Source organism: Pungitius pungitius, chromosome 4 (assembly GCF_949316345.1).
Source record: "Pungitius pungitius chromosome 4, fPunPun2.1, whole genome shotgun sequence".
NCBI classification, from domain to species: domain Eukaryota; kingdom Metazoa; phylum Chordata; class Actinopteri; order Perciformes; family Gasterosteidae; genus Pungitius; species Pungitius pungitius.
The window spans coordinates 11909080-11931419 of record NC_084903.1 but is presented as its reverse complement, the minus strand read 5'-3'; the positions used below and the strand labels follow the sequence as shown (position 1 = coordinate 11931419).

General features: G+C 40.1%; 1 protein-coding gene across 10 annotated transcripts in view; it reads right to left on the bottom strand.

The window, feature by feature from the left end:
• Nucleotides 1-4253: 4253 nt before the first annotated feature.
• Nucleotides 4254-22340, bottom strand: part of plekha7b (pleckstrin homology domain containing, family A member 7b) — a 55692-nt gene continuing 37605 nt past the window's right edge. For 3 of the 10 annotated variants that reach the window (XM_037450207.2, XM_037450260.2, XM_037450287.2), the window contains 18 exons: nt 20423-20506; nt 19888-20022; nt 18932-19000; nt 16903-16974; nt 15672-15752; nt 15372-15521; nt 14572-14673; nt 14219-14330; nt 13801-14006; nt 13040-13231; nt 12837-12951; nt 12625-12716; nt 11774-12001; nt 9861-10082; nt 9099-9232; nt 8621-8769; nt 6937-7074; nt 4254-5536 (listed from right to left, as the gene is read on the bottom strand). In XM_037450207.2, coding sequence (XP_037306104.2) covers nt 6950-7074; nt 8621-8769; nt 9099-9232; nt 9861-10082; nt 11774-12001; nt 12625-12716; nt 12837-12951; nt 13040-13231; nt 13801-14006; nt 14219-14330; nt 14572-14673; nt 15372-15521; nt 15672-15752; nt 16903-16974; nt 18932-19000; nt 19888-20022; nt 20423-20506 — 2268 coding nt within the window. In that variant the 3' untranslated portion in view covers nt 4254-5536; nt 6937-6949. The remainder of the gene's footprint in view (nt 5537-6936; nt 7075-8620; nt 8770-9098; nt 9233-9860; nt 10083-11773; nt 12002-12624; nt 12717-12836; nt 12952-13039; nt 13232-13800; nt 14007-14218; nt 14331-14571; nt 14674-15371; nt 15522-15671; nt 15753-16902; nt 16975-18931; nt 19001-19887; nt 20023-20422; nt 20507-22340) is intronic. The other 7 variants (XM_037450224.2, XM_037450216.2, XM_037450240.2 and 4 more) reach the window with 7 other exon arrangements.

Genomic DNA, 22340 nt, shown 5'->3' with positions numbered 1-22340 from the left:
TTTGTGAGAGTGCGATAACATCGCCGCTGAAAGGAGGGAGAGAGAATAGAAAAAGACAGAAAGACCTACCTTTCCGTAAGAAACTTTTTCTGCCGTGGCGCGGACACTTTGCTCCTCATAAAACCATGACAAATGTCACCTGGTTTATTAATAAAAACAACTTCAGCGCAGTGGACATATTATAGGTTATATACTCCTTAAGATTTTTGTTTTTCAAATCCACGCATGATGATTCATATCTGCTCCGTGTTCGCTCCTTCGGGGCAGATTTACCGCGTTTTACGTGGCTCATACGCCACCTTTTGGCCACTGCGGGAACTGCTCCAGCCCGTACAATTCACATGAAATAAAACCAGAAAAATGGGACCACAGCGCTATTACACAGGTTTGTCGTAGTGCGTCTAAGCAGTGAAACAGTTTTCTTTGAAATACTTCGAGCTCTCTACTTTGGCAGTGCCCTGCTGCTTTGAAAATTATGTTATTTGTATCTGTAAGTGTAAGGACGGATGCAAAAAGTTATGTCTCATTGGGTTTGCCTATTCCACCAGGCTAACATTGTACATGCGTATTGGGTGCAGCTGAGCAGGTGCCAGATAGCTCTCAAAACACAAGTATAGACTGCTATTTCTATACAGGTGACTGTAATGGCTTCCTCTTTATAGCTCAGAGTGTGTGACGCCTGCACGGAGATTAAAAGACAGTGCAACTTGTTGGGGGGTAAGGCAGACACATTTGCATACCCTGTGAGTCTTTGATGCATCTTGAAATTCAAGTCTAGCCCATAAATATTTGAAAAGGAGAGTGCATGAAAATCAACATTTTTGTTACATTAAATTAACATGTGTTCTTCTCCTGTTCTGCATGGTTAATTGGAGAACGCCATTCAGTCAGAGTGCAAAGACAGCGTGTGTGTGTGTGTGTGTGGGGGGGGGGGGGCTTTGATTGCAGTGCTGCACCCAGAGCAGGTTTCAAAGGTGTGCAGCTGATTCATGCTAAAATAAACAATGGTTTGTATTCCTAATGGGGGTTCACAATTACCTGCATTATAAAAGAAGGTTGTTATAAAAGTTCTTGTCTAAGCGAGACGCTACATCAATTACACCTTTATGAATTATTAATACATGCCTACTACCCACCAAAACACAGTTTAATGCAGTAATGAACATTATTTCAGTGTTTATCTGATCTCTTAATTCAATTAAATTTCAATACACTTTATTTTGTATGCAGCAAAACTAAAAAAAATATTTCAATACAATAGAGTAAACACACATTCAACGCATATGATATAAATTATTCAGAGAGTAATAATCAGCATAATGATGGGGAAAAAAAACAGAAGCAGAGGATATAATAGAATAGTAAACGCACATGTATGATCATATGACTTGTGTTTGATAATAGGATTTAACATTGTTGAAGTTTAATACTGGATAATCACGTCTTCAGTAGTTTTAAACACATTTATAAACAGTTGGAAACTTGCTGTTTGTGTAAACTAAAATTGTTACTGGCCGCTGTATAAGTATCTTAGAATTGCTATTTATTAACCGATATTCTTTGTAACTTTAGCCGTTGGATTGGCATGAAGAAATGACACAACTCTACATAAACTTGTGAACATCTTGACCCGCCATCACTGAGACGACTCTTGCCAACAGCCACAGCGGCTGATACGAACCAACACAACTTAGTCATTATTGAATGTTAAATATATGCAATGCAACACTATTTGCATACGTGCATATCGCCTCTCTCCCAATTGGACTTGCAAAGTGGGACGCTCTGTTCTCATTAGTTGACCCAAATCTCTTACTTGTAACTCTGGATTTCATCAAAGTTTAGTCAGGATCTAATATTTCCTTTCAAGTTAACAGAGAACCACTGATTAATCATGTTGAAATAAGGAGTGCAACATGCCAATTCTAGTTATATACTTCCATCATACAGCATGTGCCAGCTGTACTACAAATACCAACTCAGTAGCAGAATACTCTCCAATCCAAATGTTTATGTGAGGAAGTTTTAAAACACGACCTGCTCTTTGTTATTTAAGGCCCAGTCAAGAATCCGGGGAAGTGAAAACTTCCTCTTCTTAGTCAGTAAATTAAAACATATATTTAATAAAAACGCATCTTAAGTTTCATTCTAATCTGAGTGTTGATACTGATATATATTTTAAAAAAAACAACAACAAAACTGATGGATACCCCGTGATGGTGCACTGTAGGTACATAGATGTATGTGTTGCCTTTTCATTTGAGGCACTGAACATGCTAAGTTTCACTTTGATTCACAGTGTGAACGTGTGCACAAAGCAGCCAGATTAAAAAGGAGGCCCTGGGGCATTTGGTTCATTTACAAAGCATCTGCTGTTATGTACAAAAGGCCCAATTCACTGTAGGTATTGTAAAAGCCTTCCGTTTAAGGGACATGCGATTAATTCATTGTTTAATATAACACAGCACCTTCTCAAAACACACTTAATCATTTATGTCAAAGGAATTGTGTTCCCAAACTGTTATATATATATACATGTGTATATATATATATATATATATAAAATACAAAATATTGAAAAACACATTTACCTGCTATGTATGTATGTATACTGTATATACATGTGTATATATCTATATCTATCGATATATATATATACTGTATATATATATATATATATATATACAGTATATATATATATATATACTGTATATATATATATATATATAGTGAAATCACTTCACTTGTATGTATATATACATGTGTATATATCTATATCTATAGATATAGATATATACACATGTATATATACATACATACATAGCAGGTAAATGTGTTTTTCAATATTTTGTATTTTTCAACATTTGTATCATTTCCTGAGTGATGGTGCAATTGTTAAACCTTTGAAATCAAAGATTACACAAAGGCATTTCTTTATTTACAGCAAAAAGTTGGGTCAATATGGTGCAGCAGAACTGTATCTCAGACTTCTCTCTATTCTTTTGAGCATGCACGCACGTTTGAAAGAATATTCAGTGATTCCTAACTCTTCAATTATTCAACAAATCACCATTCCATTTCTTACATATTCAAAAATGTACCCTATGTGGGGCTTGAAAATGATAAAACAGCATAAAATACTATTTTGAAATCAAAGCACCTATTGCATCGGCTTCCTTGGTTTTGTATTTGTACAATTGGACTAAAATCTGGAACCCCACGGCGCCCAAAGGAGGTGCCGGCTGTGTTTCCACTGTAATCTAATCCTCACGTTCGCAGCAAGTAACAATAATATTTATGGGATGGAAATATGTATCACTGAGAATCAGAGCAGGATCTCTCCTTTCTGTTCCCCTGTCGGGGGATAACTGTGAATATGTAACACACAGCTGTGTGCAGTGCAGTGAACAATATAGACTTGAGTACAAGGTCGGACTCTTAGCATGGTCTCAAAAGGCTCTTCCTTTCAACATAGAAAAGGAAACCTGGCGAATAGAGTAACAAAAGTCAAAAGTTGGACTTTAGACATCGACGTGGGTCACTGTTACTTTGGTGATATATTTTTTATTTACTTCTACAAAAACGACTCTGTACCAACATCCCTGTCAGGAAACTGAGTAGAATGTGTCTCTACATCTGTGAATCCAGCAAGCATTTAGTTACAGATTAATGCGCGGCGCCTTGATTGCCTTTAACAGAACAGCACCTAATTAGCATAATAGGCCCTCCTTCATTCTCTTTGAAGTCCAGAGCATAGAATAACAAATGTATATGAACCACCAGCCAAACGTCAATACATGGAAATGCCACAATCCTCAGTGGAGGGTATTGGTGGGTTTTTGCAGGAGGAGGGAAAAACATCCCATTTATATTGCAAAATCAGCAGAACAGAGGATGTGATGGGTCTCCGAGCCACCAGGGCCAGCCGGCGCTGTGGGGCCCCGATCCTGGAGGAGAAGAGGAGGCAGGGAGGATGCTGCTGCCGAGGGAGGTGCGTCCTCCTCTCTCAGGTGTTTTCAAAGCGCACTACGATGCAGACTGGTGTAAGTAATTACTCTCCAATTAAAGATAAAGATGCCACTTGGGAGGCAGCCGCATCACAACTGCTCACTATCAGACAGGCAAAGGCAGGCATGGGCGCTGCACCCATTTAAAGGGTGTACATCACATCCTATCAGAGCATTATCCGGAGAATCATGATTAATGTAACATGATAAATATTTGTGTTGAAAACCGAAGACTGTCCATTGAAAAACATTTCCTCTGTATTCATTTATTTTTTAATTAGAAGAGCAATACATGTATTTCTTAAAATAGTTTCTTTAACAATTGCAAAGGAGACATAGTTCATGATTTACAGATATGAGTTCTGTACTTCAGAATCCAGAGTTATTAGTATCCACCTTCTTGGTTGAAAATACACCAAATTAAAAATGCCCTTTTGAGATGGAAAAGGCTTTGAACTTTTCAAGAAGCCTTTTTTTGTATTGAGGGTTCACCTCCTTTGAGCGTGCCATAGTTTGGTTCCCTTGTCAAATAATATAATGAAGCTAATAGGTCAAGGCAATCAATGCGGAGGTTCAAAGAGAATCTTGGAGCTATGAGGAGTGCACATTTTGTACTTTTCCATTGTACATGATTAGAATAAAGATGCGGTCGATAAACGCATTAGATAAATGTATGAAGGAACAAAAGCTATAGGTTAAAAGTTAATCATTTCAGTAAAAGTAAAAGCTGCTATTCTTGAACTAATTTCTCAAACATGTCAATTACAAGGCAGTGTATTATTGAATTTCCCTTTTGTTGTTATGACTCATGTTGCAGGTGAGAATGTGGCAACTCATTCCAATAAAATAAAAATAAAACATGAAAGTTACATTGTGTTAATATCTTTAATATTCACTTTTCTCTCTTTACCTTTATAAATTTCTAATGTGCAACCTTCGCCAGTCACACAGAAAATATGTGAAGGTTATTTTCCTTGCACACATCCCGATGTAAGCAAAAATAAAATTCATCCTGGCAAACTAAAAGGAGACTGGCAGTGCTCAAGGTACATACATATGATATTTCAAGTGGCTTGGTGTAAGAATATTATCTGAGGTTTGACAAAAATACTACTATCATGACGCATTTAGTACCTCTTGTTCTCAACATTCTGTACCTGATGAAAACCAAAAATGAGTTCCCAGTTGCGTTCACACTGCAAGTAATAGCCATTCAGTGTTACCTTGAAAACATGATACAGTGTACAATTCAAAGTGCATTAACATGTAGAAAACATTATTATGAGATTTACATTTGTTAGACGCTTCCACAGTTAATTAGCACGGCAAGTAGTCCTCCATTTCCTTGTTGCTTACAGCAAATGGACACACTTTAACGAGTCAATACTGCGTAGTATTTTAAACGATTAGTATAGTTCTTGTACTGCTGCATGGAAAGACGGAAATGTCCACAAATCCACTTTTCTTGTAGAATGCATTTGTTTGTTGTCATTGTCGAATAGCACCTCAGTGTCCAAAAATTGCTTGAGCTGAGAAGTGATGAAACAGAAAGTCCATGTGAGAACACAAACAGCAAATATCACTAAATACAGCATAATCCATAAAAATGTGTCACAACTAAATCAACACCTTAAGACTTTGTTGCTGTCCATGCCCTACAACCAAAACGCGTGCAGCATTAGTTAAATATTTACTAATATGGCAGTGTCCTACTGACCACAATAAACTGAAGCCTGTCACTTAAGGACTTTGTGAAGAACAATCATTTGCAGCAGCTGAGAAAGCCAAAGACAAATGAATAAAAGTTTAAGTAATCAATACTTTCTACATTATTATGCACAGCTTAAACTCTTCCTCTAGAAATGATCTGTTAAAAACCATCAGCGTAAAGCACTTCTGAAGAGGTTGTTGCTACAGGTTGGTGAACAGATGTGCAGACACACTACATAACCACCTATTCCTTCTATTAAAATCATATTAGTAAATCCTTTAATCATTGGGACAGAAACCAAAATGTAGCAGACAAACTTTTCTAAACCAACTGTAGGTGACACCCCACCTTTTAACAGCCCGCCTGGACATGTGACGAATGAGTTAAGGGGAAAGAGTTTCGATCAATCAAACACAGCACAACAACACGTGGCCAAGCATGCAGTCACGCAATTGCACAAGGAATAAAGATTTAATTCATGCCTGGCTGACGAGTCATTTCATGCCATCACTCCTTCTGCATGATAGTAAAGGGGTGAAAGGTCAATCGAGCTGGACGGACGCCTTGTTACTGTTTGTTAGGGTACAATGTGCTGATTGTTATGCATGTGTCAACATTTGCTAATGTCCATCCAGAAATGTATTTCCGTATAGACACATTCATATAATTGAGTGATCAAATATTTGTCGTTATTGCTTGGTAAATGGAAGTATTTCCCTAAAGCGGAAAAAATGACACAGCCCCCCTTTCTGCGTTAGAAGTAACATCGATGATATCTGCAATTTTGCTGCCAGACTACAGATGGGGAGTTAATTGGTGCTGTGGATGCAGCTGTGCAGACTACTGAACTGTCGAGGTGCTAAATCAAAATGTGTCTCTTTTGTTAATTATACACAATGCTACAAACAGTCATGTTCCTTTGAGCCCTTTCTTTCCTCAACCAGCCATAAATATTTTGGCAGTGGTACAAAAAGAAAAAAAAGAAAAACAATTTACACACAATTATCACAGTGGGATGAGAAGACTGCCTGCAGATGTTTGTTTTGATTATAATGGGAGCAGAGGCAGGGCTTCCCTAACCTACACAAGATGTGTTTGCTACAATCACAACAGAGCCGTGAGCATGCAGAGAGGTGCAAAGCACACAGGAGACCCGCGTTAGAGAGGGTTAGCGTGGGCCTCGAAAGCATCAGCAACGCATGCAGTTAGGGGCCTCACTTTATTTCTCGGATTAGACAAACGTGTAGTGGATTCCGTTGCTTAGAGGAGAGGGAGGTGCCAGAGAAACAGGAGGAAGAGGAGGAAGAGGGGGAGGCGGAGGAGGAGGAGGAGTGGGGATGTTAGCCTGTGGTAGAACTATTGAGGAGAGGACACAAGGAAAGCAGAGAAGGAGAAAACAGCATTGGTATGTTAGTCAAAAGGGCCAGTTCTGGGAAAGTTCTGAAAGGACTTATGGCGGGTAATTTCAATCAAAACCAATACCGCTGTATACGGTTAAATTATGCCTTTTTTCGGGAAAGACGGAAAGTATGTAACTTCTCTTTTTGTTTAAATAACCAACAGGAATATGACTTTTGCTATCCAATAAATAAATATCTGACAGATCAAGGTACTTTGTTAAACGCATGGTTCAAATCTGATATTGGTGTTCTACTTTATGATCTGAAGCATTATCCACCATGGCATGACACAACTGGCTACATTAACGGGATAACTATCAAGGCATCGACGAGAGGCTCATTTATATGGCACACTTAATAACTAATAATGTAATAACTACCTCCCACATTTGAGATGTGCTTTATATTTGTGTAGGCACTACACAAAGAGGCGTATTTTGTAAAGGTTTTTTCAGGACTAAATTAGATATTCTAGTCAATATCTCTGGGTTGTCAGAAAAATAAAAAAAAATGAAATGAAATTGAACAATCAGACACACCTTTTTGATATTTACTGTACGTAATTTGCTGCATAGTACTGCCCTTATGCCGGCAATATTGAAGTCTCTCATGCATAATGCTGAGAAAAAAACCCCTCTTCTTTTAATTCAAGGATTTGAAAATGCACGAGCATACCTTACTTTAACACCAAAGGAAGAGAAAGTCATTGATTCAGTCTCTACTGACAAGGTGCCACTAGTTATACTCCCTGACATTTCTCTATGCTGGAAATAATGTTCTAATTGTTGACTTTGCCTCGCTGTGCATATTAAGCTTCCACACACGCTGACAGCTTGAGTGTTACTGTGTGTGACAGATATATGTGTGCATATATATGTGTGCTTGCGTGTGTGTGTGTGTGTGTGTGTGTGTGTGCGTACGTGTGAGCGAGGCAGACAGGCTGACAATCTGCTGCAGCTACAGTGAAAATGAACCGGCCTGTCTACTGTAGAGTATAAAAAAGGAGATGAAAAGTGAGCGTGGTGTCTTTTATGCAGGTTCAGAGCTGCGTTCAAAGCAGCAGCAGCAGCAGCAGCAGCAGCGGTATGCAGAGGTAGAGTAGAGTCTGACTGGGTCATTGATCACCACACAAAATGGCCTCATCAAGCTATTCCTCCCCTGTCTGAAGGATTCTACAAGGATTGCAATTAAAGACTATCTGAGCTTCTAAGAAGGAGTAATCTTCAGTTATTAGGAAATGGACAGACTTATTGCTCGACTCTGCACCTCACGCCCTTCTCATCTCCACTCCATCAATCGAGTGTTCTTGAAAGACTGCTTGACTCGCTTTATACCTTCTTCAAGATGCCAATTTGATGGAGGGAGAAATTTAACTGAAACTGTCAGCAGTGTTTCTGTGGAATAACAATTTTTTACATGATTTATGAAGCAAAAATATATATAACCTACAACCTTCAGGCTCAAACTTAAAAAGTTTTCCTCCAAATTTTCAAATGACCAACCTGTGACTAATTTGCTCTTAAGCGAAGCTTCCGAGGCGAGAGCATAGGACATGGTGATGATCCTCTCCTGCTCCTGCAGAGCTGAGTCGAGTGCCACAAGCCCGACCTCTGGCTTATCCAAAGTCACTCCGGGTGTCAGGTTTTGCACACTGTCCAGTGCACAGAGGAAAAAAAGACAACATTGTAAAATCATGATGCTTTGGTAAAAAAAAGGGGAAATGCAGTGACTGCTTTGAGGGCGTTCTCTTGCCAAGTGCACAGCTGCTGGGATATCAAAGAGAAGCCGGAGCTAAAGTCAAGTGCCTTTGAAGGCGGCTGGACTGTAACCTTTCCCAAAGACATGTTGGTACGGTAAATGAAGGGCTTGACCTTCAGTATTTTGGTTTTACTGGGTGTTTGGCTCACCACAAGGCCTTCCTTACACTCCACAATCAGCTGTCAGCGACAATTGAACGCTAAACGATTCAATTTCATGTACCTGGACTTTGCCAAGATGCTCTTGATTCGCTCCACCTTACGGTGACGATCCTCCAGCTCCTGCGGACTGAGAGGCTCCTCAGGCTCTGAATCCACGTAGCGCTCTGGGATCAATACCTTCGGAGGCTTGGCAAGCTAACCAAAAAAACATATACTTTAGAATCACTTACTTTCTCTTTTCACCTTCCAGAAGAACATTTGCAGAAGAGAATTTATGGCATGCTGCATTTGGGACATCAATTATTTTAACATAGAGATCTAGGTCTGAGTCTTATCATCATCATCATTGCTATCAGGTTTGATCCGCTTGCACAAATGATGGATATGCAGACGGATTTACTGTAAAAGAGATGAACAACCTTCATTGGCTAAACGTACAACCAGGAGTTTACCAGTTCCTGGACGACCAACTGTTTTGTGAAGACTTTTTGATCCAACAATTACAACCAGATAGTTGCTGCACGTGGCAGCTCATGGTCCACATGTCTTCATTGCAGCACTATTTATTCTACAGGTGATTAGTAAGTTAAGAAAATGTGTTCAATGATGTTCGAGCTGACACTTGTGTATAGTCAGACGACATAATCAATTCAATGCATTGAATTATATGAAACATTTTCAGGAATTGCATGCTCAAAATGTTCTTTTCTTCTAATTTGACTGTGGTTACAGGCTGCCTTATGCGTTTTCTTCTTCTGTTGATTCATTATGTATTGACCATGAACTCAATTGCTATATTTCGCCGCAGAGAAAGATAACTTACCTCTTTGTTAAGGTCCAGGTCAAAGTCCAATGGCTCCAAGTCAACCTCATGGGAGGGGGGTGTTGTGGAGCGTAGGGTCAGCCATTCGTCAGAGCGGGAACGAGGCCTCTCCCTGTGCTCGGGAGCCGTTTCCTCCCCCTGAACGCTCCTAACTACCTGTGCTTCCTCACCTTGAACAGCCCTCTCCAGCAACTGCAGGTCAAACTCCTGCTCTCGCTTCCACTGAAAACACACACAGACAAAAACATGGACTGTGAAATATGTGCCACGATACATCATTTCATGAAACAAGTTTGGTACAATGGTTATCACTGCTATGCTAATAGTTTTAAAGGCTGCAGAGAGAAAGAGTGTGTGTGTGTGTTGAAGTGTGAAAAAGAAAAGAAAAAAAGAGGGAGCATGCATTAATTTGAGTATGCTTACGCTCTCAAATCAAAACATGCATGTACATTCTCAGTGATAAAGAAGACAACACAATGCCACCGACACAAACACAGAAGACCACTTCATCCATTCCAATGAAAGTTTCACCAAACACCACCATATTGAAACAAATTAAAAAACATGGCAATATGAGTCCAATAGAACATGTTTATTTATTTCCAAATATTCACATTTAAAAAAGGATGCATTCTTGTCACTAACAATTAATTATAATTACTTTCGTATTAGTATCAGATAAAGACACCGTGCGAACAATCGAATAACCTATGACGTATGAAATTAAGATTTAATACAAAAGTTTTGACTTAAAAGGCTTCCATTAAAAAGCCTGGCAAGCGGTTAATGGGACAATAGTAAGTCCCAATCCATAAACACAAAAAAACAAATGCAATGAATAGAGATGCATAGGTTAGGAAAAGATGAATAGGCTTAAAAAGAAAGTCAATGATCTCAAGGTCAATGATTTGGTCAGTAGAAATTAAGTAGGCCATTTTCTTCTCTTACTCTCTCTCGCACTGACACACACACCTATGCACACATATATGGACTGTTTAGACAGCAATAGCACTACATTAATGAGCAGCAGGCATTGAAATCTAAATGAAGAGAGAGAGGACTCGAGTCAGACTGAAAGCCACCATAGTCAGGGATTGAAAGATCAGTGAGAAGAGGTGAAACTAGATGGATAAAGCAATGTTGGGGTCTGTAACAAGTAGTTATGAATAAATACCCATGAATGTAAACAGTTGATGGCATTGAAGGCCCATGTCTGTTGTAATTAGTGCGTTATGTGTTTGATAGGCAAGATATATTAGTTGCAATAATTTTTCCGATACATTGTCAAATTGAATAATTTCCACTTCATAATAACCACATGTACAAATTTCTTGAGCTAAAGTTAAGTGTTAAAGGGACAGTTCACCCCAAAAACTTAAAATACATATTTCCGCCCATAGAGATGTCTGGGACTTTGTAGGACTCGGCTTGTTATGTTGAAAGCAAGAAGAAAAAAAAAGAAAAACATTCTCTTTCATGACCTGCTGGGGTTACTGTCCCATTAAATGTAAATTTGTCCAAACCTTTTTTATAGAAGACATTTTGACTTCTAGGACAGTAGGAAAAGCAAAGATAAGGACAATAATGTTGGAGTCTCTGTATCCTGCATGTTGGCTCAATGCCCCAAAGGCTTACTGGAAAACACATCACAGCCATTGTTATGTCATTTGTAACTGTGCCTTTCCAACTATTACAAGTCGATATGTCTGCTGTGAGTATTAATGTTTGAGAACAGCCACACAGTGAATTGCCGTACAGCAGTACTTTAAAGTACTGCTACCAACTTTTTAATCTCATGAACTAACAAAAGACAGACCAAACGAAGTAAAGGTGCTCATTACTACTGTGGATCGCCGCTCGTGGTTGTCGTCATGCATGAGGGAGTGACGTGTGATACTGCTCTAGTAACATACTGATCCCAGGTCTGCGGAAAGTGGGCGCGAGGAGGAGGAAGAAGTGCGCGGCGAGGGAGAGGCGTGGCGGTCTCCCTGGCTCAGGGTGCGTTTGCGCTGGCGAACGAGGGCCTTCTGGTGCCTCTTCATCCTCTCCAGCTGCTCATCAGCACTCATCTTCCCCCTCTGCTGCTGCTGCTGCGCCGAGTCCCCGGAGTACAGGCGCTCCAAGGCACTTTTTGGTCTCTCCTGAGAGGAGGCGGAGCAAAGAGAGTTGATAACATGAGCAAGAGGTGGTGCAAAAGGCAGAGAAGTGGAAGAAAATAAAAACAAGCCTACCACGAAGATAGAAGCTGATGTTAATAAGGATTGAGAAAGGAATATGGGAGAAAGTTTATTTTTAAGAGGAGACATTACTGAGGTTGTACATAACACAAAAAGTTTCCAATTTTCTAATAGTACTTATTCTATGGTGTTGAAATTATCAACAATTTTTTAACTGATTTATCTCAATTAGGTTTGTTTTTTAACAAATTATAAGAAATATTTCTTTCGTGCCGCTTGAATCCTCTACAAATAAGTTTGTTTTCTTTCAAGTGTCCAGTGCAGAAATGAAGACATGATCCCTCACTGATTCCCAGCGGTGAACATTAGCAGTTGGGTCTGATGAAGCACTTGGGCGAACGAGGAGTATTTGTGTGCGCTCCAAAGGTCAAAACATTCAACTCCCAATTAGTCTTAAGTTCCATAGAGATAATTTGGAGGATCTGTGCTGTCCACTGCTTTGGGTACGCACTTTTGATTCGCTCTATACACCAATCTTTTGTATACAATTCCTTGTTGAAACTGACAGCGTTAATTCCGAGCTTTACCTTCATGCCGACAGCGGAGGCTGCTCTCCGGAGGGTCACATACGAGGAGATGCCCGAGGACTGATTTAGCCTCAGCGAGGAGCCAGCCACTCCTGAGGGAAAGCCAACGGACTTTAACACACCTTTCTCAACTTGGCAATGAAGCCAGAAGCTAGGGTACATGTATTAACACATTAAACATCCTACTGCTAAATAAATGTGTTCTACTATACCTCTGCTAGGTAATGTCTGGTAACCATCATGTCCAGATGTGACTATGCTGATGTGGCTGGCGCCATCTCCAGCCCCCATAAGCTCTGGATCACTCAGGAAAGGCCTAAACTCCACCTGAGATTCAAAAACAGAGATTTAAAAACAGATGAGAAAGAGAAATGTAAATATTCAAGCCGCACATAAAAACACGTAACGTATGTACCTTACAGTCTCCATTAGTGAACTGGCCAACCTCTCTGTCCCTTTTGCGTTCATCTGACTGTCGTTTTAGGCCACGCACAGAAGTGTGTCTGATCACTGTTGTCTCCCGGGGCAACGGGGGCACAGCTGGGGGATGCTCATCAGGATTGTAAAGCTGAGGTAGAGGAGGTCTAGGTGGCACATCATCCCCACCCTGTACAAAAACATTACTATTGACTATTGATATACGCTATACTCAAAATTACACACAAGCATCTACTACTTTCTCCAAATATATGTAGTGTTGGAATTAAATTATAGTTAATTGATCAGTTAAGAATATTCTGTTCAAATATACGTATACTTACTTTACATATTTTCATCTTCCTAAATATGAGGATTTTCCATTTTTGGGGATTTTTTTTTTTCCAAGTTTTGGAATGTTGGTTGAATAAAACAAGCCATTTAAAAACTCATAAAATGTGTTAATTCACTATTTTTTGAAATTTCTAAAGAGCTAGCATACATGGCAATCTTATACCGAAATGGAATACAATATTAATTAGTATGTTTTATTAAAAAAGAACCTGCAATGCTTTCAGATTATCTTTATTCTCAGGCTGGTTTTATGGACTTAGAGCTGGTCGTGGTTAAAGCAAAGAGTCAATTGGAGATGGAATGTAAAAAGAGTGAAAGGTTAAATTGCAAAGACTAAATGCAGTTTTGCTTTTCATCAAAGGAGGGTTATGTAGAACTGCCTTCTGTTGATGGAGGGTCACTCACCCATTTAAGACCACTAGAGATGGTTGCATCCACCCAGGGATGGGAGGGCTGCTGGCTGGGGCCGGAGGAAAGGGTGGCGCTGTGGCTACTGGGGCTGAGGTGAGGGCTGTGCTGCTGATGCTGAGACAGTCTCATCTCCACAGAAGACGGGCTCCCAGGCACAGAAGGCACTGACGACGCCGACACTGAAGGCACAAACTTCCTCTCTGGGGATTCGATGAATATGAACACGTGACATGAATAGACTGTAAAGACGGGGCTTTCTTTACCCGTGGGAAATGTTCAAGTCATTAGTATTGAGTATACGATTAAGAGTTTTTATAGTGAGATACAGCAGCATGTCCACGTGGCTTGTACTGCATTTGCACAGAGCAGACACCAATGGCTGTTTACAAGGTGAAAGCTCCAGGTATCTCACCTGGGTTGGTGACAGAGGAGATAGTGACTTTGTAGTTGGCTTTACTGGTGCTGAGGCCTGCAATAACATCCTCAATCCTCCACAGCTCTTTTCTGATCTGGACTTTATCTTGCTGCTCACAGAGGCACACAGAAACACAAAAAAAGAGACCTATTTTTTCTCGTGAAAGTGTAAAATAACTTACAAGACAATGTATTACGAATGAGAAGTCATGTAATTTGCCAAAATACAGTTTTGAAGTTGATCCTGTGCAGACAGGACAATTACACAGAATGCTAGGTATTTTCATGTGAAACCAGTGGTCTGTAACTAGTTTGTCCATGACAGTGAACGAGTGCTTGTGCGTAGCAGACCTGAGAGAGATTGCTGCGGTTCATCTGTCCCTGCAGGGCCGACTTCAGCCAGTCCACATCTCTCTCCAGTCGGCTGTACTCATTCCACGCGTTCTCCATCTCCTGCAAAAACAAAAATGTTCTAATGAGAACAGACACAGCTCTCGGATACTGTACTCCACTCGTGTGAAGAGAGGCTTCTACAAAAACTTCACACATACATGGTTAGATGTGTATGGGAGTAGAACGGAGCTTGTGTCCTGCGTTGTTTTTTTTTAATCTTGATTTCTCACTTGAATCCATTTTGTCAAATATTGGAATCAGATTTGATCTGTTCCATTGTTTCCAATGTTCAGTCATTTTTATATTATACTTCTACATATTATGTGACAAATGAGAGCATCCAAAATGTTTAAGCACTACCAATATGTTTTGAAACGTCTGACAATGACAGCCTACAAAAAACGTCTTGTGTTAATTCTGAGTATTTTGAATATCAGTAAACATTTTGACAAAAGCATTTTTCAGAGTGAGTTTCTTCACAGCCTCGAGTTTGTCCCTCAGCACTCATTTTGATCGTCACAGTCAACCTGAAACGCTGTGCCAGTTGCCGACACGTCATAAGGGAAAAACTAAAAATAGAGGTAACCATTTGGTTTCTAGGTAATAAAAACAGATCGTAAGTGGTCGCAATTACTTGTATGTAGTAGCGGACTCAGTCCAAACCTAAATTAAAACTGTTTATTTTTATAAAGACGTCAAAGACGCTTGCATATTCCATTATAAGCACAAAAGACTTGAGAGTGCAGCTTGTCTCTCACTGTGGACACTTGAGATATCTCAGCCCTGATGTGCACCACATCCTCTTGAAGTAATTTCTGCTGAAAGGCAATCTTCTCAGCATGGGCCGGCTGATCTCTGTACTGCTCCATCTGCTGGTGGGAGACATCCAGCACAGACTCTAGCTTGTCCTAGATAAGCACATGAAAGGCACCGTCATAACACAAGAAGCCTTTATAGATGCATGCTGGTACACACACACACACACACACACACAAATATAAATACTGCCCATACAAAAGGTCAAAAGCCAACTTTATGTTTTGCATAAAAACAAAAACCTTGTCCTCCTTCAAAGAGCGTATCCCGGCTTCCAGCTCCTGTAGAATCTTGTCTTGTTCACACAATTGACTTAATTTCACCTGTTGATTAAAACATATTGGAAATAAGAAATAAGATTGCAGGAAGGATTATATCACATTTACCTCATTGGTATTTGTCTCTGTTTACCTCAAATAGCACCATATATATATATATATATATATATATAATGGGACATGAAAACAAGGAGTGAGATGAAACCGACCCGCTTGATGAGATTCGGTATCTGTTTACAACAGAGGTCAGCCGCTTCATTCTAGTCTTGTTCAACTATATTCTAACAACGCAGAAAGATAAGAGGAATTGATCGTCTGCTGCCGTCTTTGCTTCTGTCAATAAAGCTCATCTATGTGAAAAGCCCCGAGGAATTTCCTCTCATCGGCACAGAGAGAAATATCAAAAGACTACATACGTCTAGTTTGGGGGTGAGATCTGGTAATACCCATTATGAGTAATCATAATCAAAAATCCATACTTCAAATTCAATTTTGGAGAAATGTGTGTTTATTGAGACTGACAGATTTGTTTTCCCAGAAATGGGTTATGTGTTTATGAAAACAACATAACACTGCCTAGTTCACGGTCTTTCCCACACAGAGATTTTTTTTCTCAGATCTATTTATCATTCTGTTCAATTAATAATTAAGCTGTTTTTATTTTGCTGCCGTATATTGTTGTTTTTAATTGCATGAAATATTCATTGTTCAGACAATTTACTGGCAAATGCGTATAAATTGTTAAAGTGGAACAATGCTAATGATGAAAAGCCAGGACATCCATCTTATTTACCTCTATTCAGCAGAAAACAAAGAACGAGAAAAGCAGGGTCAGGCAAATCAAACTGAAAAATTTAACAGCTCAACATCTAAAACTCCCATTACATGTATTTTTCCCTTTAAATTGCTGGGAGGAAAATAAAAGCTGTGGTCGATAGTCTCGGGCCTTCACTGTGCAGAGTGGATGGGTGTCCCCACAGTGTTACATACGTTCCCTTCCCTCCGCACCCTCTGTTTACCACAACTTAAGAACACACGCATACACAAACCACACAAAAACACACAGCAAAGTCAAACTAAAGGCAGCTGCTTCTCTGTAGTGGATTGTAAGAAGTCAGAAAAGCAGATCTTAAATAAAAGAAAGCGAGGGATGAACAGGGTGCTTTAAATCCTGAGAACGTAATGATTCACTTACATCAGCATCACTTTCTGCTATTTTCACGGGCTTTGCTGGTCTTTCTGTTTTTAAACTTTCACGTCCAGTAACCTGAAATTCCACATAGTCACAAATACAATAAAATGTATATCATCATTAAAGAAATATCACATTTCGATGTTTTCCGGACTTTATTCCAGTGAACAGATAACAATAGCTGGGTTGAAAGTGGATCAATCAATGAATAAATGTTTTTTTGTTTATTGATTTAAAAGAGCAAAGATTAGTGCAGCAGTGCAAAAACATTTAAACAGAGTTTCTGCAAATTCAGTGTTTGGAGAAACTTCAGAAACCCCCAAAGCTGCTCTTTTATTTTTATAATATTTTTATTTTGTGTGATAACGTTTTGATTCAGAATCAAATTGGGTCGGTGTCAAACCGTGGGGCCCCTAGTTTCATGGGGGGGGGAAGCAGCCTGTAAGAGACTGACTAATAAGTAAGTGTAATATGTGAGAATAATAAAAAACAATGAGCTGCAGGCAGGTTCCTGCACCAGCTATAGGTCCTCATCGCAGTTTCATTTGTAAGACATCCAATACATTTGTTTAAAATCTGTAAATTCAAGTTCTCCAATGACATCCATCTCATTCTAGGCAAACAAATCATAACTGCCTGCAGCTCCGAGAGGATCACCATGATCTCAATATATATATATATATATATATATATATATATAGATATGTATGCATAGTCCTTTCCATAGATTCCCTACAGAATGGGGCAGTTATCTACCAGTTATCTGTCAAAAATGGTACAGTAGTTGTTGAGGTAGAAAGTCAGGACCGGGATATTTTAGCTTGAGTCCATGGTGAGCACACACACTATGTTTTTTTGTCTTTTTGTGCCAGCTGCCACAATGAAACTAGAGGCCCTAAAATATAAGTTGTCACACTGCCTGCATATTTGTTACAGAGCACCATTGGGTCCTCTCTCATACTTTCTCATGCATTCACAAATATTTAAGTGCTTGCGAGGATGCCCTTTGACCCAAAAAACTCCTCCAAAGTTATCTCCAATCTCAAAGCAGTGTTGGAGTATGACACAGTGAAATATTGGTTAGGAATCCATGCCCCATATCATGCATAACTTGGGATGCGTAACATTCCTTCTGAAAAGCAGAGGAATGGTCTGTTTTACTTTGAATGCACACCGTCCTTACATTTTTAAAACAAATTGTGTACTGATCAATACTTTGGGTCTGTTTTGAAACAGGAAATAGAGAGTAGTGGGTAACAGTAATAAGCCTTTGCAATTTGACAAACACATGACTTTATTTCACATTGACTATAATATTTAATTTAAAAACATTAATTCCAATTACGACAAGGCTAAAATGAACATTTTAGGTTTTGTTTTAGGATAAAACAACTACATAACCTGGCTCCATCTGAAGGTATCGTTGTATCATCCAATGGAAAACATTGAAACAAACTGAACTTCAGGACGACTTAAAGTTACCACAAGGAACTTTCATTTTGTGAGATTTTCGTCCGTCATGGAGGAGGAAAGTGGAGGAGTTTATCCTCATTTTGGTGCAGCGCGGTCTGACTGTCTGCCTCGCTCCCCCAGGCCTCCCTTCCCTCCCCACACCCGGGCTTGTGACTTCTGGTCGAAGTCAGCAGACAGTCCAGACACAGCGTTTACTTTTGGATCTTAGACATGCCATAAAGAGGCATCTTCATTGAATTGAGAATGTTTCATAACCAGTTTAATGTTCCTCACAGTAACTTTAAGTGAGCAAAAAACATTGCTATCCCGTTTTGTCAGATAATTTGGACTATTTGTGGGATTCACCACATTATATTTGTAAAAATATATTTGTATCCTTGAAAGCACACTTTAGATCATAAGAAGACAATGAAAATACATGTTAATTCCATCACAAGGATAGACAGACAGAAAAAAAGGAGGAAACAGGGGGGCAGATGTTGGAGGCAGCAGCAGAAGAACAAGATTGCAATCAGGGATTGTCCAAAGAAGAGGATGAAAAGGATAAAGTGGCATTTACTTTGTTGGGGCCCACCTTCAGATCTAGATACTCCAGGTCCTTCTTCAGTTGTATGTAAGTATCATCAGCCTTTAAATGAGCAATGGAGAGATAAATAATTTAAAATTAAACTACAAAGGAGAATGGGTGACCAGATCGTTTGCTGTTGAGGCTTGAGAACATTAATTTACTCGGTCTAAATTACAGCCTCCTTCTTTTTAACCTCCGTATTAGTTAGTAAAGGCAAACTAATTATATAATGGTGTCATTTATTTGACTGCCTCATGTTTGACCTCATACACAACTCAGCAACACAGGCCTTGAGCATGACATGTGGTAAAACTGAGGGTTATGCATTTCTTCATAGGCATGGAGGATGGTCACAGAGCGGCCGGCTGTTACGGACTGGGTGGAGTTGTCATTACTGAGCGCCGTTGCAGCTTGACTGCGATCTGCTGGTGTCACAGCAATGCACTGTCAGTCAAAAAGCTCGTAGGGGAGACTGTGGCCTGATGGCTTCCTCAGAATGAGAAGACCAAGAGCAAAAGCATCATATTATACCACAGAAACATAGATACAAATGTTGGTAGAAACGTATGCATCTGCCATTCAAAAGAAAGTATCAAATGCAGGCACAGCTCATAGGCAAGATGCTTCAAATATTATTTTTACGCGTGTCAAACAAGCCTCTGAAAGCGTTCTCAAATTTTGTACGAGGTGAATGAGTGACAACAAGCGTGAAGACACTAATGGAGAGCTAAGAGGCGATCGGGACAGTGTGGGGTGCAAAACAGCCCATGCCAAAGTGGTGGAAAGGAACGAGACAACCAAGCAACACCAACAGACTGCAAAGTCGTATGAATGACATGGGGTTAATATATGGAATAGGCCGGGGGGGGGGGGATCGGGCCCTCAATGCACTGGCAGAGGTTGCAGTGTGCTGTGGAGGAGGTTAGGGAAGAGCAGTGGCCCCTGACCTGCATGCTGGGGCCTAGAAGGCCGCTGTGCTGGTGGCGCTGAAGGTGAACGAATGCATCGCAGGGGCTATGCACACCGACCATCTTAGCCTGGTGCCTTCGAAGCTGAATGAGGAGCAGGGTCAGCTCCTCTGGCTGTAGCCAAGCCCGGATTTAGGGGCCGCAGGCCAGTGAGAGCACAGAGGGACGAGAGGAAAATGCTTAACAACCAACTGGGCATTACAGTGGCTGAGCTGCAGTGGCTGAGACACGGGAGGACGAGGTGTTGTGCTATCAGGGATTGTCTGAAGATGAGAGTAACAATAACACTACAACGGCAGAATGTTTTATAGGAGAGGCAAACAGCTCCGGCTTCTACGTCTTGATACCGCCACCGGGAAGAAATTACAAATCAGTTTTTGGAGTGAGTTATTCCTGTTCATACCAGTTTTGGCTGTCCCAGACTAACGGGCTGCAAGACGATGTTGATACACAAAGACAGCCATCTTTAAAAGTGAAGACATTTATGTTTGGAATGTAATTAAGAGGATCGTACCGTTTTGCCATGCAAGCTGGGTGCACTGACAGTGTGTGTGATGTAGCCCATGGCTGGCATGGACCTTCTCTCTATTTGGGAAGTCTGCGGACAAACAAAATGCAACTTGTTATTACAGATCTCGTAGAGTTAAATCAAACAGAATGTCTAATTCATTAAGTAATCTTTAGTATGTGAGTGTTAAAAGTGAAAGATAAGCCACTTTATCAAAGTGAAAAAAGTTAAACCATAGCCTCAAAGTCTGCAAACAAATTTGACTACACAGCAGATTTCTTTTTTCATCTATGCCTTTCTCCCTTTCATCACCCTTACTCTTATACCAAACAAGGTGTTTCTTGAGTTTTAGACGCTACAGGGCTGTGGAAATTTGACGTTTTTGCTTAACACACAGAATTAGTGAAAACCAGGCCCACCAAACAGCCTTAAAAGGACACAAACAACAAGAGATTTAATTAACTACACATAAATTATACTAAACCTGCTTTCTTAAAATAACATTTGTTTGCTACTAGCAAGAGAAGCACTGTAAGCCGTTCCCTCGGAGATTCCCATGCCACCATTTTTTTGCTGTATAATAGGTTTTTTATTCAAATGCGAGATCAGAAGAAAAAGACCGCTGCTGATGTTTGAGATATAGTAGCGATGTTTATAGGGTGCTGAGGAGCCTTTGGCAAATTGTATTAGCTACTAATAAAACATACTTCTTAGTGATATTCCACAGAGATTTACAGATCGCTATTACTTAAGAGCACCCTCGGCCTCAACAGATAGATGCTCCAAAATGAGGTTCATGATGGAGGAAACAGTGAATTAGTGAGTGATCTGTGACACTTGTAAGGTCGACAGGTTGGTTGTGAGGCCTGTGTGTGTGTGTGTGTGTGTGTGTGTGTGTGTGTGTGTGTGTGTGTGTGTGTGTGTGTGTGTGTGTGTGTGAGCTACTGTGGCGATGGATTGGAGGTGCATCTGTTCACTTGTGGAGGCTGTGGATGACGGGACGGCCATGTTGCTCCGTCCCCTGTAGCGGTGCTGTCTAAGAGCTGCGACAGTCTAGGGAACGACGGAGTGGCGAGCTTTTACTCACACACACACACTCGCACCACCTGTGAACCGTGTGAATCTGCAAATGATTCACATGAGCATCAAAGTGTGTTCGCTGAGAAGTGGGAGCATTCTCATGCTCCTGATGCTTACTTTCCCATGGTGTCCATGTGAGCTTACATCCTTCAAGTCTACATCAATCGATACTTCACAGCTAGATTTCAAACCTACCGTGAGAAGGAGACCTTTGTGATTTGGCCCGAATCATCAAACTCGGCTTCAGTCGGATGCCAATGACAGAGCAGTGACATTAACTGTGGGCCATTATAACAGCGTTGAGCACCAATGACTGGGTATCAGCACATTCATCAACGTCATCATCCATTTTAAAGACCTGTTTATGCTGTACATCAGGGGTCCCGAACCACCAGTGTTTTAATATTTTATTTTGAAATATGATTCTCTACCAATTACACGTGGTTGTCCCCCTTGACACTATTTCCAAGTGTCACCCAAGGGTGTTTCTCTATGACTCTACTATGCGAGTTAGGGCTGCAGAAAACAAAGATCAACCAGTAAATAAATTGTGTTTATATAGCTTGTCGGTTAAATTGCGCAAAACTACCTCCTAGAGCCCAATTTGACCTCTTCACGTTGCTTGATTTGTTGGACAAACAGTTCAAAACTCTGCAATATTGAGCTTACAGAAATATTAAAAAAGCAAAGAAGCAAATTCTTACATGGGAAAATCAATGTTTTAAAATGGTTGCTGTTTAACTCTCTGTTGATTGACTAATTGTCTAATCAATAAATGATCCATGACATGTCATTAACATCCAAAGCCTTCAGATGTTCAGAGCTAATCTTCCACCCACTTGGC